The sequence below is a fragment of the Oncorhynchus mykiss genome, chromosome 23 (genome assembly GCF_057628025.1).
Source record: "Oncorhynchus mykiss isolate SJ-2025 chromosome 23, ASM5762802v1, whole genome shotgun sequence".
Taxonomy (NCBI): domain Eukaryota; kingdom Metazoa; phylum Chordata; class Actinopteri; order Salmoniformes; family Salmonidae; genus Oncorhynchus; species Oncorhynchus mykiss.
Genome location: NC_143044.1, coordinates 23,676,040 through 23,702,919, shown reverse-complemented (window position 1 = coordinate 23,702,919; position 26,880 = coordinate 23,676,040). Strand labels below are relative to the sequence as shown.

General features: G+C 41.9%; 2 protein-coding genes across 2 annotated transcripts; one reads left to right on the top strand and one right to left on the bottom strand.

Moving 5' to 3' along the window:
- Positions 1-487: 487 nt before the first annotated feature.
- Positions 488-13,506, bottom strand: LOC110502611 (tRNA (uracil-5-)-methyltransferase homolog B). Its single transcript, XM_021580792.3, has 3 exons — positions 12,493-13,506; positions 8,710-8,949; positions 488-2,175 (listed from the first exon to the last, which is right to left on the bottom strand). The coding sequence occupies exons 1-3, from the start codon at positions 13,138-13,140 to the stop codon at positions 1,555-1,557; spliced, it is 1,509 nt and encodes a 502-aa protein (XP_021436467.2). The 5' UTR covers positions 13,141-13,506; the 3' UTR covers positions 488-1,554.
- dnajb12a (DnaJ heat shock protein family (Hsp40) member B12a) lies at positions 13,479-26,298 on the top strand. The gene is made up of 9 exons (XM_021580793.3): positions 13,479-13,676; positions 14,259-14,427; positions 14,778-14,923; positions 19,500-19,679; positions 19,937-20,019; positions 20,763-20,872; positions 21,355-21,527; positions 21,776-21,913; positions 24,030-26,298. Exons 1-8 carry the CDS (start codon positions 13,544-13,546, stop codon positions 21,895-21,897), a joined length of 1,116 nt encoding a protein of 371 aa, XP_021436468.2. The 5' UTR covers positions 13,479-13,543; the 3' UTR covers positions 21,898-21,913; positions 24,030-26,298.
- Positions 26,299-26,880: the final 582 nt, after the last annotated feature.

Sequence of the window (26,880 nt, the reverse complement as noted above, 5' to 3'; positions counted from 1 at the left end):
GCCATGAGTTATGTTACAAAATCCTGCGTAGAATTGTAAGAAATTTGCTTCTAAACCACAAAAATGTACTAGAGCAACCATTTTTTATTTTGTTGTAAAAACGTAGTTCTTTCACAATAGCTTGTCAGTGGAACAATTATCATTCCTCACAATGGGCTACATATAGGGTGATTAGTGTGCTTCTGTCAGCAAGAACAGTACTGTTGTTCTCCATACTTCTATTATTCCACTTCTTCCCAGTTTTGCTAGTGCTCCTATTTACTTGAATTCTGACATACCTACTTGTGCCTTTGAAAATAAATCTTGAGGCCAACATTTTCGTAGGCCTTTTCATCTAAGCTATGTCCTGGACAGAGCTGATTGTAAGAGTGAATAAAAATCATAAAAATGAGAAAAAGCTATATTGAAATGCTTCTTGCCTCAAGTGTCTTGTTTTGTCCTTTTAGTACTTCAAACCAATTTGTAAAGTTGTGAATGTATATTCAACTTTTAAAGCATACATGTGATTTTATTTTAATTCCACCTTGGTCATAGACCTACGCCTCCCAGGAGTCCTCAGAACTGACCAATTAACAGCTGCTATCTATATGCATATGTCATAAATTATATATTAAAGGTGACATTGTCATTCCCACTGTAGAGTGAATTGCGAAATGCGACATAACGCAGTGTTTATACACCATTGATAGAATATGCGATACACTTGTGATTTGTGAAGCCTTTATGTAGTGCTTATGAAGCCTTTATGTATGCTAAACTTTGTGAGTTGTATTTGGTTTAAAGCAGGACAGAAAATTCTTACTTCCTGCATTGATCCCAAACTTGTCAAATATGTCCATAATGTATTTTGTTCTAAGTTTGTTATATGTTAACTATGGGTTTTAGAAGGAAGAACTGATCAAATACTGTAGATTCCACCCTAGTTGATCAAGTTTATGGGTACCTTCTGTCTTGTATGTCAGCAATAATGGAAGATGTGTACCATACCTGAAGGCAACACAGTATTAGTTAATAGTTGGACCATTGGACTCCATAGCACCACCTAGTGTAGATATATAGACTTTATGCCTACTCAGTTCAGGCATGTAACATGAAGTAACAGGAAATACAGCATGTGCATATGCCTCATTCAAACACAGAATACAGGAAGATAGCATATAATCTATTCTTGCATTTTGTGAGCAAGCAACCCCAAACACACTTCCCCTGCTCTCCACTCATGTCCTACTTTTGATCCATTCACAAAAGTCAGGAAATGTTTTGCTTCAATCCTGCTGCAGGATTTAGGGACACAACCCCCCCCCCCCCCCCCCATTAGACTTGCATCTGTCTCTGAATAACACAACTTTCATTCAACATTCTACATGACATTGAAAAGCTCTCAGCATTTTTTTAAATGTAATAATCACTTTCCTTTTTGAGAGGATTTTGGAATTGAGTTTCCACTGATTTGACTGTTTTATCTCTGTAGTCATCACACAATCCAGAGGACACCATTCACTAAGTGTAAGAACTAGAAAAACTTGATACGGAAGTTGTAGTGGTAGTAATGAACTATCTTTCAAAGACCAACAGCAGTTCGCAGTGTGGCGTGTGAGGGAACATATCCACAGGCACAGCCACAGTCGGCCTGAAAGCCTCGCCTGTCAGCTTCCTATGTGGGTCGGGACTGCAACACAGTTCCCTGAAGTTCCTCATGGCCTCTCCTTCGGGTTTGCAGGAGATATAGAGCAGCCTGCGGATGGATGAGTGATTCCTTAGAGTCCGGATCACACGATAATGCAGTCCAGCGCGGGCTGGGTTCACCACAGCCGTGAGGGGGCCTCCAGAGGCGGTGGTGGAGCCCAGGACCTCCATGAGCCCAGGAAGGACAACCTCGGCTTTCCCAGGGAGGAACTCACAATTCTGGATCTTGTTGAGGGCTGCGTTGTGCCTGGCGTCTTCCACGGCCTGCTGGATGAGTTCTATCCCGATGACCCGGTCCGCTCTGGGGGACATGGTTATCCCGATGGCCCCCGTTCCACAGCACACATCCAAGAGTGTGCCCCCTCCTCCTACCTCTCGAGCTCCATTTGGGAGGCCCATCTCTCTCACTGTGCGGTACAGCGAATCCGCCGCCCCTTGGTTCACCTGGAAGAAAGCGTCTGCCGAGATGCGGAACTTGAACCCCAAAATCTGTGGATAATATAAGTGCATGATAAATACATCTTAGGGATTCAAATTTCTGTTAATTTTGCTCCTGACTTATTGATCCTCAATAATCGGTCAACAAACTAACATTTTTTGCAAACAATAAAATTAAGTGACCAACAGAAAATACTACCAGAGATCTGTATATAATGACGAGATGCTTATGTTTCCACCCTAACAATGGGAGTCGTCCCAAGGCGGGAAGGCAGACGACAAGCTTAGGCCCAAAATAAGCCCATAGAAACATATTGGGCTTATTTTGGACATATTTTGGCGAGAGTGAAACCTCTTGTTTTGCCTCATCCTCCCAGATACTATGCATGCATACAAGGACCAGATATTTTTCATTAAGAGCTAAATGGAAACATGCAACAATAGCAAGCCTATCGTCTTACAGTTCATATAGCCTATTATTGAACATGCAACTCCCTTCATGAAGCAGCAAACAAAAAGCCGACTCCAACGTCGTTCTAGAGGATTTGGCAGGATGTCCAACCGGCCTCACAGCCGCAGACTAAGTATTACCACGTCAGCCCAGGGTCTCCACATCCAGCTTCTGGACAACTGATGAAACCGTGGTTTTGCACAACCGAATAATTTCTCCACAAACTGTCAGAAACGGTCTCAGGGAAGCACATCTGCGTGCTCGTCATCCTCACCAGGATCTTGACTTGATTGCTGTTTGGCGTCGCTACCGACTTCAGTTGGCAAATGTTCACCTTCGAACTATACCGGCCAGATGGCAGACACTGTGTATGGTGTTGTGTGGGGGAGCGGTTTGCTGATGTTAACATTGTGAACAGAGTGCCCCATGGTGGCAGTGGGGTTATGGTATGGGCAGGCATAAGCTACGGACAACGAACACAATTGTATTTTATCGATGGCAATTTGAATGCACAGAGATACTGTGACGAGATCTTGAGGGCCATTCTCGTGCCATCCATCTGACGTCAGCACCTCATGTTTCAGCATGCTAATGCACAACCCCATGTCGCAAGGATCTGTATACAATTCCTGGAAGCTGAAAATATCCCAGTTCTTCCATGGCTTGCATATTCACCAGACATGTCACCCATTGAGCTTGTTTGAGATGCTTTGGATCGACGTATACGACAGCTTGTTCCAGTTCTATCCAGCAAATTCACACAGCCATTGAAGAGGAGTGGGACAACATTCCACAGGACATAATCAACAACTCTATGCAAAGGAGATTTGTCGCTGCATGAGGCAGATGGTGGTCACACAAGATACTGACCGGTTTTCTGATCCACACCCCTACCTTTTTTTAAAGGTATTGGTGATCAACAGATGCATATCTTTATTCCCGGTCATGTGAAATCCATAAATTAGGTCCTAATGAAATTATTTCAATCGACGGATTTCCTTAAATTTCAGCCACACCTGTTGCTGACAGGTGTATAAAATCTAGCACACAGCCATGCAATCTCCATAGACAAAACATGGCAGTAGAATGGCTTTCAAAGTGGCAGAGTTATGTGTCACATCTCCAACAAGTCAGTTCATCATATTTCTGCCTTGCTAGAGCTGCCCCGGTCAACTGTGATGTTACTGTGAAGTGGAAACGTCTAGGAGCAACAACGACTCTTCTAAGAACTGGTAGGCCACACAAGCGCACAGAACTGGACCGCCGAGTGCTGAAGCACGTAAAGATTGTTGCAACCGAGGACAGACTCTTCATGAAATGGGTTTCCATGGCCGGGCAGCAGCACACAAACCTAAGACCATCATGCACAATGTCAAAAGCCAGCTGGAATGGTGTAAAGCTCACCACCATTGAACTCGGGAGCAGTGGAAACGCATTCTCTGGAGTGATGAATCACGCTTCACCATCTGGCAGTCCAAAAGAAGACTGGGTTTGGAGGATGCCAAGAGAACTCTACCTGCCCCAATGCATAGTGCCAACAGTAAAGTTTGGTGGAGGAGGAATAATGGTCTGGGGCTTTATTTCATGGTTTGCGCTAGACCCCTTAGTTCCAGTGAAGGGAAATCTTAACGCTACAGCATACAATGACATTCTAGACGATTCTACGCTTCCAACTTTGTGGCAACAGTTTGGAGAAGAACCTTTTCTGTTTCAGCATGACAATGCCCCCGTGCACAAAACAAGATCCATACAGAAATGGTTTATCGAGATCGGTGTGAAGAACTTGACTGACCTGCACAGAGCCCTGATCGCAACCCCATCAAACACCTTCGGGATGAATTGGAATACTGACTTCGAGCCTAATCACCCAACATCAGTGCCCGACCTCACTAATACTAGTGGCTGAATGGAAGGAAGTCCCCTCAGCAATGTTCCAACATCTAGTAGAAAGCCTTCCCAGAAGAGTTATGGCAGCAAAGGGGGGGGACGAACTCCATATTACTGCCCATGATTTTGGAATGAGATGTTTGACGAGCAGGTGTCCACATGCTTTTGGTAATGTGGTGTAATTACCTCCACGTTTCTACGGTTGGATTTTCGTAAGGCTACTTTGAAACAAGGTTAAACATGCCTCATTATTTGAAGGAAAGTAAAAGTAAAAGTTCAGGTTTCAAACAATTATACTGCCTCAAGCTCACATTGCAAAGTGGTGGGTGAAACGCTGATAAGTCAACGGTAGGCAGGCTATAGCCTATACACCCGAATGGCGATTGGGAGGCGCGTTTTAATTAAGAGTTGAGATTCATAAATAAAAATAGCTCCTTTTAATCCAGGCCACCAAAGTTAAGTTCTGCTGCCTGCAACATCCTCCAGCATGACCGGTTTGGCAGTGGGTCAGTCAAGGTGTGGGGTGGAATTTCTTTGGGGGGCCGCACAGCCCTCCATGTGCTTGCCAGAGGTAGCCTGACTGCCATTAGGTACCGAGATGAGATCCTCAGATCCCTTGTGAGACCATATGCTGGTGCGGTTGGCCCTGGGTTCCTCCTAATGCAAGACAATGCCTCATATGGCTGGAGTGTGTCAGCAGTTCCTGCAAGAGGAAGGCATTGATGCTATGGACTGGCGCGCCCGTTCCCCAGACCTGAATCCAATTGAGCACATCTGGGACATCACGTCTCGCTCCATCCACCAACGCCACGTTGCACCACAGACTGTCCAGGAGTTGGCGGATGCTTTAGTCCAGGTCTGGGAGGAGATTCCTCAGGAGACCATCCGCCACCTCATCAGGAGCATGCCCAGGTGTTGTAGGGAGGTCATACAGGCACGTGGAGGCCACACACACTACTGAGCCTCATTTTTACTTGTTTTAAGGAAATTACATCAAAGTTGGATCAGCCTGTAGTGTGGCTTTCCACTTTAATTTTGAGTGTGACTCCAAAACCAGACCTCCATGGGTTGATACATTTGATTTCCATTAATAATTTGTGTGATTTTGTTGTCAGCACATTCAACTATGTAAAGAAAAAAGTATTTAATAAGAGTATTTCATTCATTCAGATCTAGGATGTGTTATTTTTTTGAGCAGTGTATTTCCGGTGGCTAACTGATTAACATCCCTAATACATCTCATTTATACTAATGGCCTTTAAGAAAAATAGATTTAGACATTTTACTGTTCTTCTTCCACAATAACCTACACTGCTAAACTCGATCACCATGTAGTTAAAAAGCACTGTTAATTTATATTTGTAAATGCACCATTAAAAAGTATGATAGATTTGGGTAATTGGTGAAATAAGTATAGCCAGCTATAATTGTAATGGGTTAACAGATAATAAGAAAAGACTAACAATATATACCTTCAACGGTGGTCCGACCAATCGGATTCCACGCTTCAAGATTGCTTCCATCACGTGGACTGTGATATGTTCTGGACAGCCTCAGATATCAACATTGATGTATACGCTGATTCGGTGAGCGAGTTAATTAGCAAGTGCATCGGTGGTGATGTACCCACGGTGACTATTACAACCTTCCCCAACCAGAAACCGTGGATTGATGGCAGCATTCGCGCAAAACTGAAAGCGCGAACCACTGCTTTTAATCATGGCAAGGCGACCGAAAACAAGACCGAATACAAACAGTGTTTGTACAATAATATATACAATATACAATAAATAAAAAGATATACATAAAAATCAGCTACATGTTAATACAATGTTCTTGCATTTTTTACTGTGTAGTTTAATGCGTACAGTGCATTCGGAAAGTATTCAGACCCCTTGACTTTTTCCACATTGTTATTTTACAACCTTGTTCTGAGGGATTTTTAAATCTATTTTAATATACACACAAAGCAAAAACAGTGACATTTTTTCAAATATATAAATAAAAGAACTGATATCACATTCACATAAGTATTCAGTACTTTGTTGAAGCAACTTTGGCAGCGATTACAGCCTTGAGTCTTCTTGGGTATGACACTACAAGCTTGGCACACCTGTATTTGGGTAGTTTCTCCCATTCTTCTCTGCAGATCCTCTCAACCTCTGTCAAGGTTGGATGGGGAGCGTTGCTGCACAGCTATTTTCAGGTCTCTCCAGAGATGTTTGATTGTGTTCAAGTCCGGGTTCTGGCTGGGCCACTCAAGGGCATTCAGAGACTTGTCCCGAAGCCACTCCTGCGTTGTCTTGGCTGTGTGCTTAGGGTCATTGTCCTGTTGGAAGGTGAACAGTCGCCCCAGTCTGAGGTCCGGAGCACTCTAGAGCAGGTTTTCATCAAGTATCTCTCTGTACTTTGCTCTGTTCATCTTTCCGTTGATCCTGACTCGTCTCCCAGTCCCTGCCACTGAAAAACATCCCACAGCATGATGCTGCCACCAACATGCTTCACCGTAGGGATGGTGCCAGGTTTCCTCCAGATGTGACGCTTGGCATTCAGGCCAAAGAGTTCAATCTTGATTTTATAAGACCAGAGAATCTTGTTTCTCATGGTCTGAGAGTCCTTTAGGTGCCTTTTGGCAACTCCAAGCAGGCTGTTATGTGCCTTTTACTGAGGAGTGGCTTCCATCTGGCCACTCTACCATAAAGACCGGATTGGTGGAGTGCTGCAGAGATGGCTGTCCTTCTGGAAGGTTCTCCCATCACCACAGAGGAACTCTGGAGCGCTGTCAGAGTGACCATCGGGTTTTTGGTCACCTCCCTGACCAAGGCCCTTCTACCCTGATTGCTCAGTTTAGCTGGAGTCTTGGTGGTTCCAAACTTCTTCCATTTAAGAATGATGGAGGCCACCGTGTTCTTGGGGACTTTCAATGCTGCAGAAATGTTTTGGTATAATTCCCTAAATCTGTGCTGACACAATCCTGTCTCGGAGCTCTAAAAACAATTCCTTTGACCTTATGGCTTGGTGTTTGCTCTGAAGTGCACTTTACCACAGATGGACTCCAATCAAGTTCAACATCTCAAGGATGATCAATGGAAACAGGATGCACCTGAGTTCAATTTTGAGTCTCATAGCAAAGGGCCTGAATACTTATGTAAATGTGATATTTAAGTTATTTAAGTTTCTTATTATTTATAAATGTGCAAAAAAAATCAAAACTTTGTGCCTTGTATTATAAGGTATTGTGTGTAATTTGAGGGGGGAAACGATTTAATCAATTTTAGAATAAGGCTATATAACATAACAAAATGTGAGAAAAGTCAAGGGGTCTGAATACTTTCAGAATGCACTGTACATCCTGACCATGCTTGGTTCCACATACAGCTGTGAATCAGCCTTCCCCACAATTAGCTTGATTCAAAACAAATACCGCAACAGGCTCACCAATGAACACATGCACCAGTGTTTCAGAGTTGCTCTCATACCGTTTGTGTCAAAGTTCAAAGCATTGGCAGGAGACCGAAAGTGTCATTTCTCTCATTAATGCAGGGCAAGGCCCTGGGTGACGTTCTGTGCATTCAGATTGTTTTTGTTCAACTCTCCTTTGTTCTCCAGAAAACATGCACTTTATTTTATTTTAAAAAAATATTCAAGGCCCATGTACAATGGTTCACAGTGCACTTTTTGCATAGACAATTATGCAACCACTTTTGTTCTTCAGCAATGTTGACGCAACGTTGCACATGTTTACATTCAAAATAATGTAATTCAAATTCTCAGTCTCATTTAATGTAATTAATGTACATTTTATATAACAACATATTTCCTAAGTCGTAGACAACTACTGTATGTTTGTTACTACGCTGTAACGATAAAGGACGATATCCATCCGGACCTTTGCCACCCTGGAAGTTGGTGTCACTGGACCTTCTCTAATAGTAGTTGAGTACACCTGCTCTAAGCAGTCTATGGACAAGGTATGATGACAGCAATCCCATGTTTTGGTTTTATTTACCTGGCCACTGCTTCCAAATGCTAAATTCTAATCAAATGGTATTGATTTTAGATTTTTTTGCACTCATGTTCAAATCATGCTAAAGTATGAAAATGTATTGTGTCGCTCAAATAAGTTACTTATTGATGATTTGGACATGAAGCGTGAAAAATTATAATATCAGTACCATTGACTGCCAATTTGCAGAGGAGTACAGAGTGCAGTGATATTGTATTGTATTGCAATGTATTGTATTCACCTCCTCGTGTATGTGTGGCTGGCCATGCAGCAGCTGGTAGGGGGATTCCTCGTGGCTGCAACGGGTCATGGAGCTCTCCTGGAAGTACAGGGAGTCTAGTTGGCAGATGGCACCAGGCCCCTGGGTGAAGTACTCCACCAGGGAGGACTTATGGACCTCTATCTCCTCCGGGGTGAGCCTCTGTGGGTGGAAATAGACGATGGCCATGGTGTGGCCTGCTGCGTTGGTCCTCACTGTCACCTGTGAGTGTGTAATAATTTATAGGGTTCATGTGTATACAGCAGTACTGTGTCAAGACAATTTACCCCCCCCCAGCAACAATAAAGTATCGGCCTAATCTATCCTATCCCAGCCTTTTTCATTGGGGCGGCAGGTAGCCTAGTGGTTAGACCATTGGACTAGTAACCGAAAGGTTGGAAGATCGAATCCCCGAGCTGACAAGGTAAAAATCTTGTCATTCTGCCCCTGAACAAGGCAGTTAACCCACTGTTCCAAGGCCGTCATTGAAAATAATATTTTTTTCTTAACTGACTTGCCTAGTTAAATAAAGGTCAAAAAAAAAAAATCCATTCCTCTGGGCCCACCAGCAGTTCTATATATTTGAAGTATTCCAACACAAGAACAGCTGAAACACCTGTACCAATGGGCTTGTTCGACATTGCAGGCGACTTCTGACTGACTTATCTACGAATCACCTTGCATCATAAATAAACTAGTTATTATTTGCAGATGAGTCAATCAGTCACAATTTACCCACAATGCATCACGGATTTCACACTCTTGAACACAGCTCGGGCTGTGGCGGTCAAGAAATTGTCAAGAAAATAACTGCCCGTTTAACAGTAATAGACCGTAATTAACATAAACACATTTAGCATCTCCTGGCTTCCACATAGCCTACAAGCCACTGATGAAGACCTTTGGAACATCTACATTTTAAAAAGTCTAATAAATCCATTTAATATAGCCTACACCCCTCAAACTCAACTCTGGACCTTAACCTTAAAGCCAGTTTCATTACTTTTTTTTCATTGATCTGGGACCGATGTAGACCTGGGACACCAGGTGTGTGCAATTAATTATCAGGTAGAAGAGAAAACCAGCAGGCGCCGGACCTCGTAGGGTAAGAGTTGAGTACCCCTGGCCGACACTATCACAATAAAAAAAATACAATTGAACATTGCTGAATAAAATAGAAAGTATATTTTCTCCAAACGATTTCCAAGGAAGTGCACACATGCGACTATTCTGTGTTGAGCGGTTTACAAAGAAACAGCTCTTCCTATATGCTTAATTTAGAGTTATGTATGCAACTTTAGTGTTGATACAAACGCTGGGCTATATGTTAATACGTTTTAAGGCTGCGTGATGCGACTAATGATGACTTGAAAAAAGTTGCATGAAAGGCATGAGCTCTGATTTGTTTGTATAGCAGGCTGCACACAATGCACTCGTCTCTCATTCACAAACACTTGATAATATTCTCACCAGCCCTCGAATTTCCCGGCGGCATCCCCTTTGTGTGGCCGTAATGCCCCCTAAAAAAAACAATGCCTTTTGTGACCGTTGTACCATTGGGCTGAATATAATAATTATAATTCCCGGCTGCCGTGCTCCGAAGCACCTCTCACTCACATGGCTCTCTCAAATATCTCATTAGCCAATGCCAGTCACGTGATTGGGTCCTTCTCACAGGCATCTCAGCTGAGAAGTAGGCTACAAGTGAATACATGACACCCACCCTGTATTCAAGAACATGTTATGTCTAAACTGATGGCGGGCACAACTCAAAAACCTCAGATGATCTAAACTATGAAATATGTGAATATGAAAAAAAATCTGAATTTCCACTTTTTTAGATCAAGGCAGTTTAAGGTAAAAGATTTAAAAAAAATACTATTTATATGCATCTAAAAATTATCAAGAAATTATCAAATAGTCGACAACCCTGTTTGTAAGGTTTTAAAATATATAAATCTCAACCGTTTACATTTTCCAGTGATGAAGACATGGATGTCTCATGGTATGGTGGAAATTAGAGGTCGACCGATTATGGTTTTTCAACGCCGATACCGATTATTGGAGGACCAAAAAAGCCAATACCGATTAATCGGCTGATTTAAAAAATATATATTTGTAATAATGACAATTACAACATTACTGAATGAACACTTATTTTAACTTAATATAATACACCAATAAAATCAATTTAGCCTCAAGTAAATAATGAAACAGGTTCAATTTGGTTTAAATAATGCAAAAACAAAGTGTTGGAGAAGAAAGTAAAAGTGCAATATGTGCCATGTAAGAAAGCTAACATTTCAGTTCCTTGCTCAGAACATGAGAACATATGAAAGCTGGTGGTTCCTTTTAACAGGAATCTTCAATATTCCCAGGTAAGAAGTTTTAGGTTGTAGTAATTATAGGAATTATAGGACTATTTCCCTCTATACCATTTGTATTTCATTAACCTTTGACTATTGGATGTTCTTATATGCACTTTAGTATTGGCAGTGTAACAGTTTAGCTTCCGTCCTCGCTCCTCCCTGGGCTCGAATCAGGAACACATCGACAACAGCCACCATCGAAGCAGCGGTACCCATGCAGAGCAAGGGGAACAACTACTAGAAGGCTCAGAGCGAGTGTTGTTTGAAACGCTATTAGCGCGCTAACTAACTGGCCATTTCACTTCGGTTACACCAGCCTCATCTCGGGAGTTGATAGGCTTGAAGTCATAAACAGCGCAATGCTTGACGCACAACGAAGAGCTGCTGGCAAAATGCACAAAAGTGCTGTTTGAATGAATGTTTACATGCCTGCTTCTGCCTACCACCGCTCAGTTAGATACTTAGATACTTGTATGCTCAGTCAGATTATATGCAACGCAGGACACGCTAGATAATATCTAGTAATATCATCAACCATGTGTAGTTAACTAGTGATTATGATTGATTGTTTTTTACAAGATAAATGTAATGCTAGCTAGCAACTTACCTTGGTTTACTGCATTCGTGTAACAGGTAGTCAGTCTCCTTGTGGAGTGCAACGAGAAAGAGGCAGGTCGTTATCGCGTTGGACTAATTAACTGTAAGGCTGCAAGATTGGATCCCCCGAGCTGACAAGGTGAAAATCTGTCGTTCTGCCCCTGAACAAGGCAGTTAACCCACCGTTCCTAGGCCGTCATTGAAAATAAGAATGGTGTTCTTAACTGACTTGCCTAGTTAAATAAAGGTATAAAAATGTAAAAATTATTATTATATATATATATTTTAATCGGCAAATCGGCGCCCAAAAATACTGATTTCCGATTGTTATGAAAACTTGAAATCGGCCCTAATGAATCGGCCATTCCGATTAATCGGTCAACCTCTAGTGGAAATGCAAAAGATGTCAACTTTGAGCACCTTAATCTCTTGAATGTTTTGGCATTCATGTCCACAAAGTCACTTTCGGAGCACCATTATTATTTGTAGATCAGTCAAGTCAGTTAATTTACCTAAGATGCATCACAGTTTTGATGCTTTCAAAAACGGCAGTTGCATTGCATCAACCAATGGTTGTTTGCCACTTCATCGACTGCACAGTTAGGCATCAGATTGCTTGCTATATCATATGATGTGATTAGCTGATATGTTAAACACCTATACAAGTGATGTGAGATCTGATCAAGCAGGAATGCCACCACTATTAATTTGATTCGAAGTAGTTGTGATGGTGTTAGGATACATTAAATATATTAAATTACTGGTGGGCCCTCTGAACTGGGTTTAGATACTATCCTACCTCCCTCCAGTGGCCTCCGTCGTGGAACAGCAGACAGGGCTCCAGGGCTGAAAGGCGGAGGAAGTCCTGGTAGCACCTGGCCACCAGTTTATGTCTCTCGGGCATGTTGAGGAGGTGGTCCCCGTTCACACACACAATGTTTCCCACCTTTCCCGTTCCCACGTAGAACCCCACCGTCTTAGGGTTGCCATCCACGCCACGGTTGACTGAGAAGGTAGACTTGTTGCGGTAGCCGTCCCTGACAGGTGACGGTAAGATAGGCAGCAGAGGGAAGCTGAGTTTGGTACTCCTGGGTGGAGTACATTGTGTCAAGGCCTTATGTTGGGTCGACTCTCCACATAAGAGCTGATCTGAGAGCTGTAGTAGGATCCTCTCCTGGTGCTTCTGTTTCAGCTGGAGTTGATCGTAGTAACTCAGGCGCCACAGAGGAGTGACAGCGTCGGCCAGTCTCTCCTCCCAGGGCAGGTGTTCATTTGATGCAGGCTTGTTCCTGAACTTCTTTCTCCATTTCTTCTTTGATAATTTTGGTGGTTTCCCTGGGTTGGTGGTGGTATCCTTGGCTCCCGAGCATAGACATGCCTCCACCAGAACATTTACTAGCTTATGTTTTAGTAATGCTGTCCTTAAACCCGCTAGTATTAAAAGCATGGCAAATGGGGGATTATATGATTAAACTATACACAGGAACACACACGTTTTAATGGCTGTTGTACATACATTGGGATTATTAATCCTTGGACGCCTCCGTTGATCAGTTAGCTTGAATGAAGCTAGCTTTAAAAAATATATATATTGTTTAGCCACTTGTTACAATACATGTATTTACAATTTGACAAATATCTTAGACCACCAAACACATCCAGAATGGGTATATCGCAATTTGAAGCCAACTATGTTAAAATGAATTAGTCACTGACCCTGAATGTACACATGTCCACGGAGATTGAAATTCAATGACGTATTATTTAAGTTCCAACTTTTTTTTACCTTCCCGGTGACGCCATCATAGAGCGACCATCTGGCGAGTAAACAGACTAGTTCCGCTGTCGCGATGGAATCAAACAAGGACGAAGCTGAACGGTGTATTAAGATTTCTATAAGTGCGCTCAGTAAAAACCAGACAGACAGAGCTAAGAGGTTTCTAGAAAAGGCACAGCGTTTGTTTCCAACCGATCAGGCCAAAAGTACGTTGATTATCTATTTTTATGCGTGCAGTATTTCCTGTCAGTTGGTGGTGGGCCAAAGTACACTCAGAACCAAATATGCTAACTTTTAGCTAGCATGACATCGACCTCAGTTTTTGGAGAGGTGGTACTTGTAGTTCATTTTGTTATCAACAACTAATCTTTGTTATGGAATGTTGAGTGATTTCTCATGTTAATGATAAACATCTGCGATAGCTAGCAAGCTAACAACAAGCCTGCTAACGTTAGCTATCGACCCCGTTAGCTCTCGAGAAACTCATACCCAGCCCACCTAAGGCGCTTGCATTACAGTACATGAATGGCCAAGCTAGCTAGTAACTACTTCCCTAACTTTCTTGCTTGTAATATGCTGACACAGGTGGCACCACCAACATTGCTGTAACGTTACATAGTTACAAAATAGTGTTGGAGATAAAATGTAGGCCTTACTGTACTGTGATGCACGTCTTACATTTGCCTTAGTTATGGGGAGAGAAGTGTAAATTATATGGCTGCAGTGACATGCCAACGTTACCACTTATCATCTGCAGCTGTCCCGTAAACCTATTCCTATCCACCCAGGTTTACTAGAGTCTATCGAACAGAATAAGAAACCACCGGACGAAGAAGAGAGGCCTATGAATGGGGATGGTTCTGGAGTGAGACAACGTAGCCATGGGGACGAAGCCGGAGACTCAGCCACAGACTCAGCCAAACCATACACATCAGATCAGCTGGATGCTGTTAAAAAGTATGTCTGTGTACTTATTCCGTTTAACAGAGGCAGAATGAGTTACCCCTAACCGCTGGTCCAGGATTTGGTATTTGTTTATCCTCTCTAATGGTTAAGGTTTGGAATCATGATTGGGGTTGATTCAATTATCCTAGATCTGTGTTTAAGGGGAACATATACTTTGTATACTTTGACAATTGTAACCTCTGTCTAAATTATGTTTTAACGGGCATACTTTAGAATGATTCAGACAACCTGAGATAGTGCTACATGGTTCATTGGTTGTTTTCTTGCTCATTGCTCGACTAATTGGGTTGCTTCACTGACTTGTTTACTTTCTCTTTGCTTCTCTTATGCCATGTGTGTAGAATAAAGAGTTGTAAAGACTACTATGAGATTCTGGGAGTTGAAAAGGACGCCGGCGAGGAGGACCTGAAGAAGTCCTACAGGAAACTGGCCCTGAAATTCCACCCTGATAAAAACCATGCTCCAGGAGCCACAGAGGCATTTAAAGGTAACCTCTTTTCTGGCAGTTGAAATGTCACTGCTTGATAATGAGTACACAATGTCATATCTGAAGTATACCATCATGGCAAAGTATGTTTAAAAGCTTAACTGAAGATTTGTTTTATTTTTTCCCTCACCTTTATTTAACCAGGTAGGCCAGTTAAGAACAAGTTCTCATTTTAAACTGAGACCTGGCCAAGATTAAGCAAAGCAGTGCGACAAAAACAACAACACAGAGTAACACAAAACAAACTTATAGTCAATAACACAATAGAAAAAGCTATGTACAGTGTGTGCACATGTAGAAGAGTAGGGAGGTAAGGCAATAAATAGGCCATAGAGGCGAAATAATTACAATTTAGCATTAACACTGGAGTTATAGATGTGCAGATGATGATGTGCAATTAGAGAAACTGGTGTGCAAAAAAGCAAGAGGGTAAGTAATAATATGGGGATGAGGTAGTTGGGTGTGCTATTTACAGATTGGCTGTGTACAGGTACAGTGATCGGTAAGCTGCTCTGACAGCTGATGCTTAAAGTTAGAGAGGGAGATATAAGACTCCAGCTTCAGTTATTGTTTTGCAATTCGTTCCAGTCATTGGCAGCAGAAAACTGTAAGGAAAGGCGGCCAAAGGAAGTGTTGGCTATGGGGATTAGAAGTCGACTGATTAATCGGTATGGCCAATTTAAATTGGGCCGATGTCAAGTTTTCATAACAATCGGAAATCGTTATTATAGGGCGTCAATTTGGCCGATTTTAAAAATAAATTAAATTAAAAATATATTTATTTATTTATTTATTTATTTAGGCAAGTCAGTTAAGAACATATTCTTATATTCAATGACGGCCTAGGAACGGTGGGTTAACTGCCTTGTTCAGGGGCAGAACGACTGATTTTCACCTTGTCAGCTCAGGGGATCCAATCTTGCAACCTTATAGTTAATTAGTCCAACGCTCTAACCACCTGCCTCTCATTGCACTCCACAAGGAGCCTGCCTGTTACGCGAATGCATTAGAAGCCAAGGTAAGTTGCTAGCTAGCATTAAACTTATCTTATAAAAAACAATCAATCATAATCACTAGTTATAACTACACATGGTTGATGATATTACTAGTTTATCTAGCGTGTCCTGCGTTGCATATAATCGATGCGGTGCGTATCGTTGCTCCAATGTGTACCTAACCATAAACACCAATGCCTTTCTTAATCAATACACAGAAGTATATATTTTTAAACCTGCATATTTAGCTAAAATAAATCCAGGTTAGCAGGCAATATTAACCAGGTGAAATTGTGTCACTTCTCTTACGATCATTGCACGCAGAGTCAGGGTATATGCAACAGTTTGGGCAGCCTGGCTCATTGCGAACTAATTTGCCAGAATTTTACGTAATTTTGACATAGCATTAAAGGTTGTGCAATCTAACGAGCATATTTAGACTTAGGGATGCCACATGTTAGATAAAATACCAAACGGTTCCGTATTTCACTGAAATAATAAACATTTTGTTTTCAAAATGATAGTTTCCGGATTCGACCATATTAATGACCAACGGCTTGTATTTCTGTGTGTTATTATATTATAATTAAGTCTATGATTTGATAGAGCAGTCTGACTGAGTGATGGTAGGCAGAAGCAGGCTCGTAAGCATTCATTCAAACAGCACTTTCGTGTGTTTTGCCAGCAGCTCTTCGCAAGCATAGCGCTGTTTATGACTTCAAGCCTATCAGACTAATGTCTGGTGCAACCGATGTGAAATGGCTAGTTAGTTAGTGGTGGTTTGCGCTAATAGCGTTTCAAACGTCACTCGCTCTGAGACTTGGAGTAGTTATTCCCCTTGCTCTACAAGGGCCGCGGCTTTTGTGCAGCGATGGGTAACGATGCTTTGAGTGTGGCTGTTGTCGATGTGTTCCTGGTTCAAGCCCAGGTAGGGGCGAGAAGAGGGACGGAAGCTATACTGTTACACTGGCAATAGTATGTGCCTATAAGAACATCCAATAGTCAAAGGTTAATGAAATACAAATGGTATAGAGAGAAATAGTCCTATAAATACTATATTAACTACAACCTAAAACCTCTTACCTTGGAATATTGAAGTCTCATGCTAAAAGGAACCACCATCTTTCATATGTTCTCATGTTCTGAGCAAGGAACTCAAATGTTAGCTTTCTTACATGGCACATATTGCACTTTTACTTCTCCAACACTTTGTTTTTGCATTATTTAAACCAAATTGAACATGTTTAATTATTTATTTGAAGCTAAATAGATTTTTATTGATGTATTATATTAAGGTAAAATAAGTGTTCATTCAGTGTTTTTGAATTTGTCATAATTACAAATTAAAACATTTAGAAAATCGGTCGATGTAATCGGTATCGGCTTTTTTGGTCCTCCAACAATTGGTATCGGCGTTGAAAAATCATAATCGATCGATCTCTATTGGGGATGACCAGTGAAATATACCTGCTGGAGAATGTGCTATGGGTGGGTGTTGCTATGGTGACCAGTGAGCTGAGATAAGGCGGGGCTTTACCTAGCAAAGACTTATAGATAACCTGGAGCCAGTAGGTTTGGCGACGAATATGTAGTGGGGGCCAGCCAGTGAGAGCATACATGTCGCAGTGGTGGGTAGTGTATGGGGCTTTGGTGACAAAACGGATGGCACAGTGATAGACTACATCAAGTTTGCTGAGTAGAGGGTTGGAGTCTATTTTGTAAATGACATCGCTGAAGTCGAGGATCGGTAGGATAGTTAGTTTTACGAGGGTATGTTTGGCAGCATGAGTGAAGGAGGCTTTGTTGCGAAATAGGAAGACGATTCTAGATTTAATTTTGGATTGGAGATGCTTAATGTGAGTCTGGAAGGAGAGTTTACAGTCTAACCAGACACCTAGGTATTTGTAGTTGTCCACATATTCCAGGTCAGAACCAACCAGAGTAGTGATGCTAGTCGGGCTGGAGGGTGCGGGCAGCAATCGGTTGAAGAGCATGCACTTAGTTTTAATAGCATTTAAAAGCAGTTGGAGGCCACGGAAGGAGTGTTGTATGGCGTTGAAGCTTGTTTGGAGGTTTGTTAGCACAGTGTCCAAAGAAGGGCCAGATGTAAACAGAATGGTGTCATCTGCGTAGAGGTGGATCAGTGAATCCCCAGCAGCAAGCGCAACATCATTGATATATACAGAGAAAATTGTCGGCCCGTGAATCGAACACTGGCACCCCCATAGAGACTACCAGAGGTTCGGACAACAGGCCCTGTGATTTGACACACTGAACTCTATCTGAGAAGTAGTTGGTGAACCAGGCGAGGCAGTCATTTGAGAAACCAAGGCTGTTGAGTCTGCCGATAAGAATGCTGTGATTGACAGTGTCGAAAGCCTTGGCCAGGTCGATGAAGACAGCTGCACAGTACTGTCTTTTATTGATGGTGGTTATGATATCGTTTAGGATCTTGAGTGTGGCTGAGGTGCACCCATGACCAGCTCAGAAACCAGATTGCATAGTGGAGAAGGCACGGTGGGATTTGAACTGGTCGGTGATCTGTTTGTTAACTTGGCTTTCGAAGATTTTAGAAAGGCAGGGCAGGATGGATATAGGTCTATAACAGTTTGGGTCTAGAGTCTCTCCCCCTTTGAAGAGTGGGATGACCGCGGCAGCTTTCCAATCTTTGGGGACCTCAGACGATACGAAAGAGAGGTTGAATAGGCTAGTAATAGGGGTTGCAACAATTTTGTGGGGATGTGTGGGGGGTGGAACAAAAGGTCTAGCTAAGGCATATTGAGCATGGCTGGAGGCTCTACAGTGAAATAAGACAATCACTAACCAAAACAGCAATCGACAAGGCATATTGACATTAGGGAGAGGCATGTGTAGCCGACTGATCATAGGGTCCAGTGAGTAGCTAGGTGAGCTGGAGACACGGCGATTCAGACAGCTAGCAGGCCGGGGCTAGCAGATGGGACGTTGCAATGTAAGAGTCTGTTGAAACCCCCTCGGACGGTTACTTCGGCAGACGAGTCGTGATGGATCGGCGGGGCTCCGCGTCAGCACTAAAGGGTCCAGGCCAATTGACTGAAGAGGTATTGTAGCCCAGGAATTGACTGATGGATCGATAGCCACTCGGATAGCTGCTAGCTCACTGCGATGATCCGGTGTAAAGGTTCAGAGCTTGCGGTAGGAATCCGGAGATGTGGTAGAGAAAAAGCAGTCCGATATGCTCTGGGTTGATTTTGCGCTGTGTAGACTGGCAGGGATTGACCGGCTGAGGCTGGCTGATGTCCGAGTTAAGGGTGATGGCTAACTGACTACTAGCTAGTAGCTAGTTAGCTGGCTAGCTGCTGATGGGGGTTCTGTTTCTAAAATAAAAAAAATAGCAGATCCGTACCACATTGGGAGAGGCAAGTTGCAGGAGAGTATGTTCAGTCCGTAGATGGAAATTGGGTTATTGAGAGATTGAGATTAAAAATGTATACAAAATATATATGAAGAAAACAATATATACACGGGACAAGACAAAACAGACGTCCGACTGCTACGCCATCTTGGAACAATGGTTACTGTGTGTTTTTTTTGTTCTCCAGCCATTGGCAATGCATACGCTGTACTCAGTAACACAGAGAAGCGGAGCCAGTATGACCAGTATGGTGAGGAGAGAGCTCACCCTACGAGACAACAGCACAGGCACCAGCGCCATGACTTCGAAGCCGACATCTCGCCCGAGGACCTCTTCAACATGTTCTTTGGAGGAGGTTTCCCATCACGTGAGTTGGGTCATATTATTAATTAGGCACTAAATGTAAGAAAATGGACTGAAACAGGGAGGGACTTCCTGGATTTCCCCAATAAGAAAAGCACATTTTTGTTTTCTGTGGCAAAATGTTTTGAAACATTACCGGTTCCATGCCCTAATGAATACAATCTTGGTTGTGGACAAAAATGAGGTCTAAATGATGTTCTGCTGGCCTGGATGTTTGGATGCTAATTGTTGTTTTATACTGTATGTTCTGCTCTCTTCCAGGTAATGTACATGTTTACAGAAACGGCGGAATGCACTTTGGCCATCAGCATAGAGCAGGACCAGAGAGGAGAGAACAGCGGGATGTAAGTGAAATCTGTAGACTCCTTTTTGTTGATCAATGGACACCTTTCTTACATCCTCACTTCATGACATAATGAAGAGTGCTGACCATGACAATAGTCAAACTTATACCGTGTTTAGTTATCTAGCTTATTCTGTGACGTGTGCTGAATTCAAAATGGAATCACCTGACCTCAACCCAATTGAGATGGTTTGGGATGAGTTGGACCGCAGAGTGAAGGAAAAGCAGCCAACAAGTGCTCAGCATATGTGGGAACTCCATAAAGACTGTTAGAAAAGCATTCCTCGTGAAGCTGGTTGAGAAAATGCCAAAAGTGCAAAGGGTGGCTACTTTGAAGAATCTAAAATATATTTTGATTTAACACTTTTTTTGTTTACTACATGATGATAGTTTTGATGTCTACACTATTGTTCTACAATGTAGAAAACCGTAACAATTAAGAAAAAACATTGAATGAGTAGGTATGTCCAAACTTTTGACTGGTACCGTATGTGCTGAATACTAAATCGACCTCTATCCCTAGAGACTTCGTGTATATTTGAAAGCAATTGTTATAGTTCCATCTTACCCTCTGTCAGGCAGGTTGAGGTTCTGACAATCCTTTCAGGTCTGCATAAACACCTAAAAAAGGAGTAGGGGCTATGAGTCCATTTGGAATTCACATGGGGAGTGCTTGAGCAGGATTGACTCCTATCTCACTCTCTTTCTCTCTCTGTATATCTTTCTTTCTCTGTTCCCCTATAGGGAGGTTTTGCCCTGTTTGTCCAGCTGATGCCCATCCTCATTCTAATCTTCGTCTCCGCCCTCAGCCAGATGATGGTGACCCCTCCCCCCTACAGCCTTAGCCACCGCTCGTGAGTCTCAGTGTCCTCCTTTACACACTAACACTTCTACTACTCACTTATAAAATAGTTATACAAACGTCTATACAGCTCTGCTACTTATGATAGCAGTGTTTGACAGACATGGTGGATCGTGACCCAGAATTTTCAGCTTGGGGTCACAGCTTCAGAATATATTAAACGTTTGTTTTGTCACAAGGAAATTTGAAAGGCTTTAGTTGAGTCAGTGTAAAACTTGATATTGATGAATAACCTCTAAAGCATTTCTGGTTATCACTTTATCACATATAATTTATTACATCTGAGGGTATCAGTAATTACAACATTAAATTATACATGTTTAGCCTTTGCTCGTAATGGACCTGTGTGTCAAGATTTTGATTGTATGACTTTTGTTTTTCTTGTAATTCTTTATGACGTCACTTAGGAAGTTGAACCACCCTGTTTATCACACTCTCACATCCTCTTTTATCACTTCCTGTGCTGCGCTGCAGAGGTGCGGGCCACATCAACCGGAGGCAGACACAGACCCTGAAGGTGGCTTACTACGTAGGAGCTAGCTTCACCAAGGAGTACTCTGGAAAAGACCTAAGGAATGTGGAGAGGAGCGTGGAGGAAGACTACATCTCCAACCTCCGGAACAACTGCTGGAAGGAGAAGCAACAGAGTAAGTCACAGCCCAACGTTAACACAACAGACATGCAAAGTTGGTACCCTTTTCACAGTATCTTGCCATATTGTGCTTTACTGTACTGGCTTGGCTATTTTCCTCTCACATTGTCCTCTCCAGCATTCTAGCGACTACTAACCAGCCCAATACAGTGAAGTTATGCTGAAGTTAGCTATTTTTTGATCATTTGCGTGATTATATTTTTCAATATATTGGATACATTTTTGTGTGTTTTTGTCTTCCAGAGGAAGGCTTGCTGTACCGTGCTCGTTATTTCGGAGACTCTGACTTGTACCAAAGGGCTCAGCGGATGGGCACGCCTAGCTGCTCACGACTGTCAGAGATTCAGATCATGCTACATGGATAAGAACTCAAACAGAATGGTAAATGTGATATTATATCAATATCAATTGATACTGTTTTGACTTCAATATTGTTTGATATCAGTTTGGTATCGATATGAGCAAGGCACGTCTTGATATTGGTTTATCCTTTCTGTTAACCTAAGCTTTTATGTAAAAAAAGCATACATGACTGTTCCTGCATGCACAAAACCTTCTCGCAGATGTTCTCACATGTTCTCAATTTAGCATACTTAATTGCCTGCTGATGGGTTATCGTTGACAGTGGATGGGCTTTCCATTGCATTCAAACTGGTTGAGTAAGTTAGGTTCCCAGAACATTCACACCTGGCCCAATGGGCAACCAGTTGCCTCGACTTCACATAGCTGTGGAAGTGAAACGAAAAGTGAACTTTTACAGTTGCAATGTATTGTATTAAACCAATGTACACTGCTCAAAAAAATAAAGGGAACACTTAAACAACACAATGTAACTCCAAGTCAATCACACTTCTGTGAAATCAAACTGTCCACTTAGGAAGCAACACTGACAATAAATTTCACATGCTGTTGTGCAAATGGAATAGACAACAGGTGGAAATTATAGGCAATTAGCAAGACCCCCCCCAATAAAGGAGTGGTTCTTCTCAGTTCCTATGCTTCCTGGCTGATGTTTTGGTCACTTTTGAATGCTGGCGGTGCTTTCACTCTAGCGGTAGCATGAGACGGAGTCTACAACCCACACAAGTGGCTCAGGTAGTGCAGCTCATCCAGGACAGCACATCAATGCGAGCTGTGGCAAGAAGGTTTGCTGTGTCTGTCAGCGTAGTGTCCAGAGCATGGAGGCGCTACCAGGAGACAGGCCAGTACATCAGGAGACGTGGAGGAGGCCGTAGGAGGGCAACAACCCAGCAGCAGGACCGCTACCTCCGCCTTTGTGCAAGGAGGAGCAGGAGGAGCACTGCCAGAGCCCTGCAAAATGACCTCCAGCAGGCCACAAATGTGCATGTGTCTGCTCAAACGGTCAGAAACAGTCTCCATGAGGGTGGTATGAGGGCCCGACGTCCACAGGTGGGGGTTGTGCTTACAGCCCAACACCGTGCAGGACGTTTGGCATTTGCCAGAGAACACCAAGATTGGCAAATTCGCCACTGGCGCCCTGTGCTCTTCACAGATGAAAGCAGGTTCACACTGAGCACATGTGACAGACGTGACAGTCTGGAGACGCCGTGGAGAACGTTCCGCTGCCTGCAACATCCTCCAGCATGACCGGTTTGGCGATGGGTCAGTCATGGTGTGGGGTGGCATTTCTTTGGGGGGCCGCACAGCCCTCCATGTGCTCGCCAGAGGTAGCCTGACTGCCATTAGGTACCGAGATGAGATCCTCAGACCCCTTGTGAGACCACCATGGTGCGGTTGGCCCTGGGTTCCTCCTAATGCAAGACAATGCTAGACCTCATGTGGCTGGAATGTGTCAGCAGTTCCTGCAAGAGAAAGGCATTGATGCTATGGACTGGCGCGCCCGTTCCCCAGACCTGAATCCAATTGAGCACATCTGGGACATCATGTCTCGCTCTATCCACCAACGTCACATTGCACCACAGACTGTCCAGGAGTTGGCGGATGCTTTAGTCCAGGTCTGGGAGGAGATCCCTCAGGAGACCATCCACCACCTCATCAGGAGCATGCCCAGGCGTTGTAGGGAGGTCATACAGGCACGTGGAGGCCACACACACTACTGAGCCTCATTTTGACTTGTTTTAAGGACATTACATCAAAGTTGGATCAGCCTGTAGTGTGGTTTTCCAATTTAATTTTGAGTGTGACTCCAAATCCAGACCTCCATGGGTTGATCAATTTGATTTCCATTGATAATTTTTGTGTGATTTTGTTGTCAGCACATTCAACTATGTAAAGAAAAAAGTATTTAATAAGAATATTTCATTCATTCAGATCTAGGATGTGTTGTTTAAGTGTTCCCTTTATATTTTTGAGCAGTGTATATATATATATATATATATATATATATATATATATATATTATTTTTTTTTACTGATATAATCGTTATCCTGTTTGATGTGTGCTTGCATGAGTTGCTGCCTGTATACTCTGATTTGATGTTTTATTAATTGCTCCATACTTATTTTTTCCCCTCAGATTATTTGGTACTTGAATCGAATGAGAAGAAATCAATATACAACGCCCTATTCAAGCCCACACAAAAATTGGAGCAGCAATTTGAGAGAAACTGCCTTAGATCCATGTGGTGGGTTGCAGACAGATAAGGCCTGTCAGGGGGGGACCCCTGTCTCTTTGCACACTCCTGTGGTCAGTCTTAACTTCCTATAGAACTGTGAAACAGACGGAGAAGGTGATGGCTGGTTTAAATACAAAAACACTTCAAGGCTGGCAGAACTAGACGGGTGTCATTGTTTTTTGAAAACGAGAGATTAAATGTATTTTTGAATGGTGCATTGCCTTCAGAAAGTATGAACACCCCTTGACTTTTCCACATTTAGTTGTGTTACAGCCTGAATTTAAAATTTGTTCAATATTTAAAAAAATATCACTGGCCTACACACAATACCCCATAATTATTATGTGGAATTATGTTTTTCAAAATGTTTACATTAATTACAAATGAAAAGCTGAAATGTCTTGAGTCAACAGGTATTCATCCCCTTTGTTATGGCAAGCCTAAATATGGTCAGGTGTAAAAAGGTGCTTAACACGTCACATAATAAGTAACAGTGTTTAACATGATTTTTTATGATTTCCTCATCTCTACCCCACACACAAAATTATCTGTAAGGTCCCTTCAAACACAAAAACCAGGGATGTTTTCCAATACATCCAAAAATAACAAAGCAGACATTGAATATCCCTTTGAGGATGGTGAGGTTATTAATTACACTTTGGGTGGTGTATCAATACACCCAGTCACTACAAAGATACAGGTGACCTTCCTAACTCAGTTGCTGGAGAGGAAGGAAACTGCTCAGGGATTTCACCATGAAGCCAATGGTGACTTTAAAACAGTTACAGAGTTTAATGGCTGTTTGCAACAAGGCACTAAAGTTATACTTAAAGAAATGTGGCAAAGCAATTAACTTTTTGTCCTGAATACAAAGTATTGTGTTTGGGGCAAATCCAATACAACACATTACTGAGTACCTAGAGGATAACCTAATTCAGTCTACTTTCCATCAGCCACGGGGAGGTGAATTCACCTTTCATAAGGACAATAACCTAAAACACAAGCCCAATTCTACACTGGAGTTTCTAGCCAAAAAGTCAGTTAATGTTCAAGTGGCCAAGTTTACAATTTTGACCATAAATCTGTTTGAAAATCTATGGCAAGACGTGGAAATGGTTGTCTAACAATGATCAACAAACAATTTGACTGAGCTTGACGAATTTGAAACAATGATTAATGGGCAAATATTGTACAATGGTGTGCAAAGCTCTTTAGAGACTTACCCAGAAAGACTCACAGCTGTCAAAGGTGATTCTAACATGTATTGCCTCAGGTGTGTGAACACTAGATTTCTGTATTTAATTTTCAATAAATGTGCAAACATTTCTAAAAACATGTTTTCACTTTCATTATGGGTTACTGTGTGTAGATGGATGAGAAAATGTTTTTATTTAATCCATTTTGAATTCAGGTTATAACACAAAATATGGAACAAGTCAAGGGGTATGCATAGTTTCTGAAGGCACCGTATACTGCTAAAGCTGCTAAAATAAAGCTTCTTCCTTTTCCCTGTTATGTTTGATAAATATTTTGAAGAACCAACTCAAGGCCTTCTGTTATAGACATTTAAACCAATAATTCTTATATATATATAGTTCATACTTGTATATACTATACATCATAATTTTTAACAACAGTGTAGATGGCGTTAATAAGCTAATGTCATTTACTATATCATTTAATGTACCCTGTGGATTTGCTTGTAGTCCGTTGGATTATGGAGATGACTATTGAAAATGATTGCACAAATGAAAATCTGTATTTATTAAAATTAAACACAAATCGGCCTCTTCCTTTTATAGTCACAATTATGACTTAATGTGATGCCACTGAAATATTACGAGGACAAATTTGGTCCATTGACAAAGTACTTCATGTGGATATTTAATTTGAAAAATAATTAATTTTCATTTTAAAGTTCTTGAAGGAAAGTACAAAAAGCAGTACAGGTTAACAGGGGAATATTTGCGTATCAAAGAAATATGTCTAATCAAATGCATGGTTTAAAAACAGCAGTTTTGCATTGTAATGCCCATATCTTACATTTGATTGTCCCTACATGTCAATTGATGTGGAAAAGCTGCCATTAACAACATACAGTATGTTCCCTTAAACATTCAAATGTTTGGTTTATGAATAAAAAATAAACTACATTTGATGCATAGTAAACATTGTTGCACAATATTTTCTTGCCCCACCATGGGAATAAAAAGTGTATCCACTTCAGGGTTTGGCTATACGATGTCCTTCAGCATCCTCAAAAGTGGAGTGAGTTCTTTAGGTACATTGGTGATCACATTGGTACAGTTTTTCTGAATTAATTTCTGCTATCACACAGAGGAATACAAGACTTATCTCACTGTAGTTGAGTCCTCAGTCCAGAGCTATAGCCAATACATATCAGACCAGAGTCAATCTATTGAGGTGTGCTTGATTTGCACTTTTTGGACCATTATATCAGTTCCATTGTACCAGGCAAACCAAACAAAGCACAGCATATTAAGTATATCAACATAGTATTAGACCCAAGTCTGATATACAGTGCCTTGCGAAAGTATTCGGCCCCCTTGAACTTTGCGACCTTTTGCCACATTTCAGGCTTCAAACATAAAGATATAAAACTATTTTTTTGTGAAGAATCAACAACAAGTGGGACACAATCATGAAGTGGAATGACATTTATTGGATATTTCAAACTTTCTTAACAAATCAAAAACTGAAAAATTGGGCGTGCAAAATTATTCAGCCCCT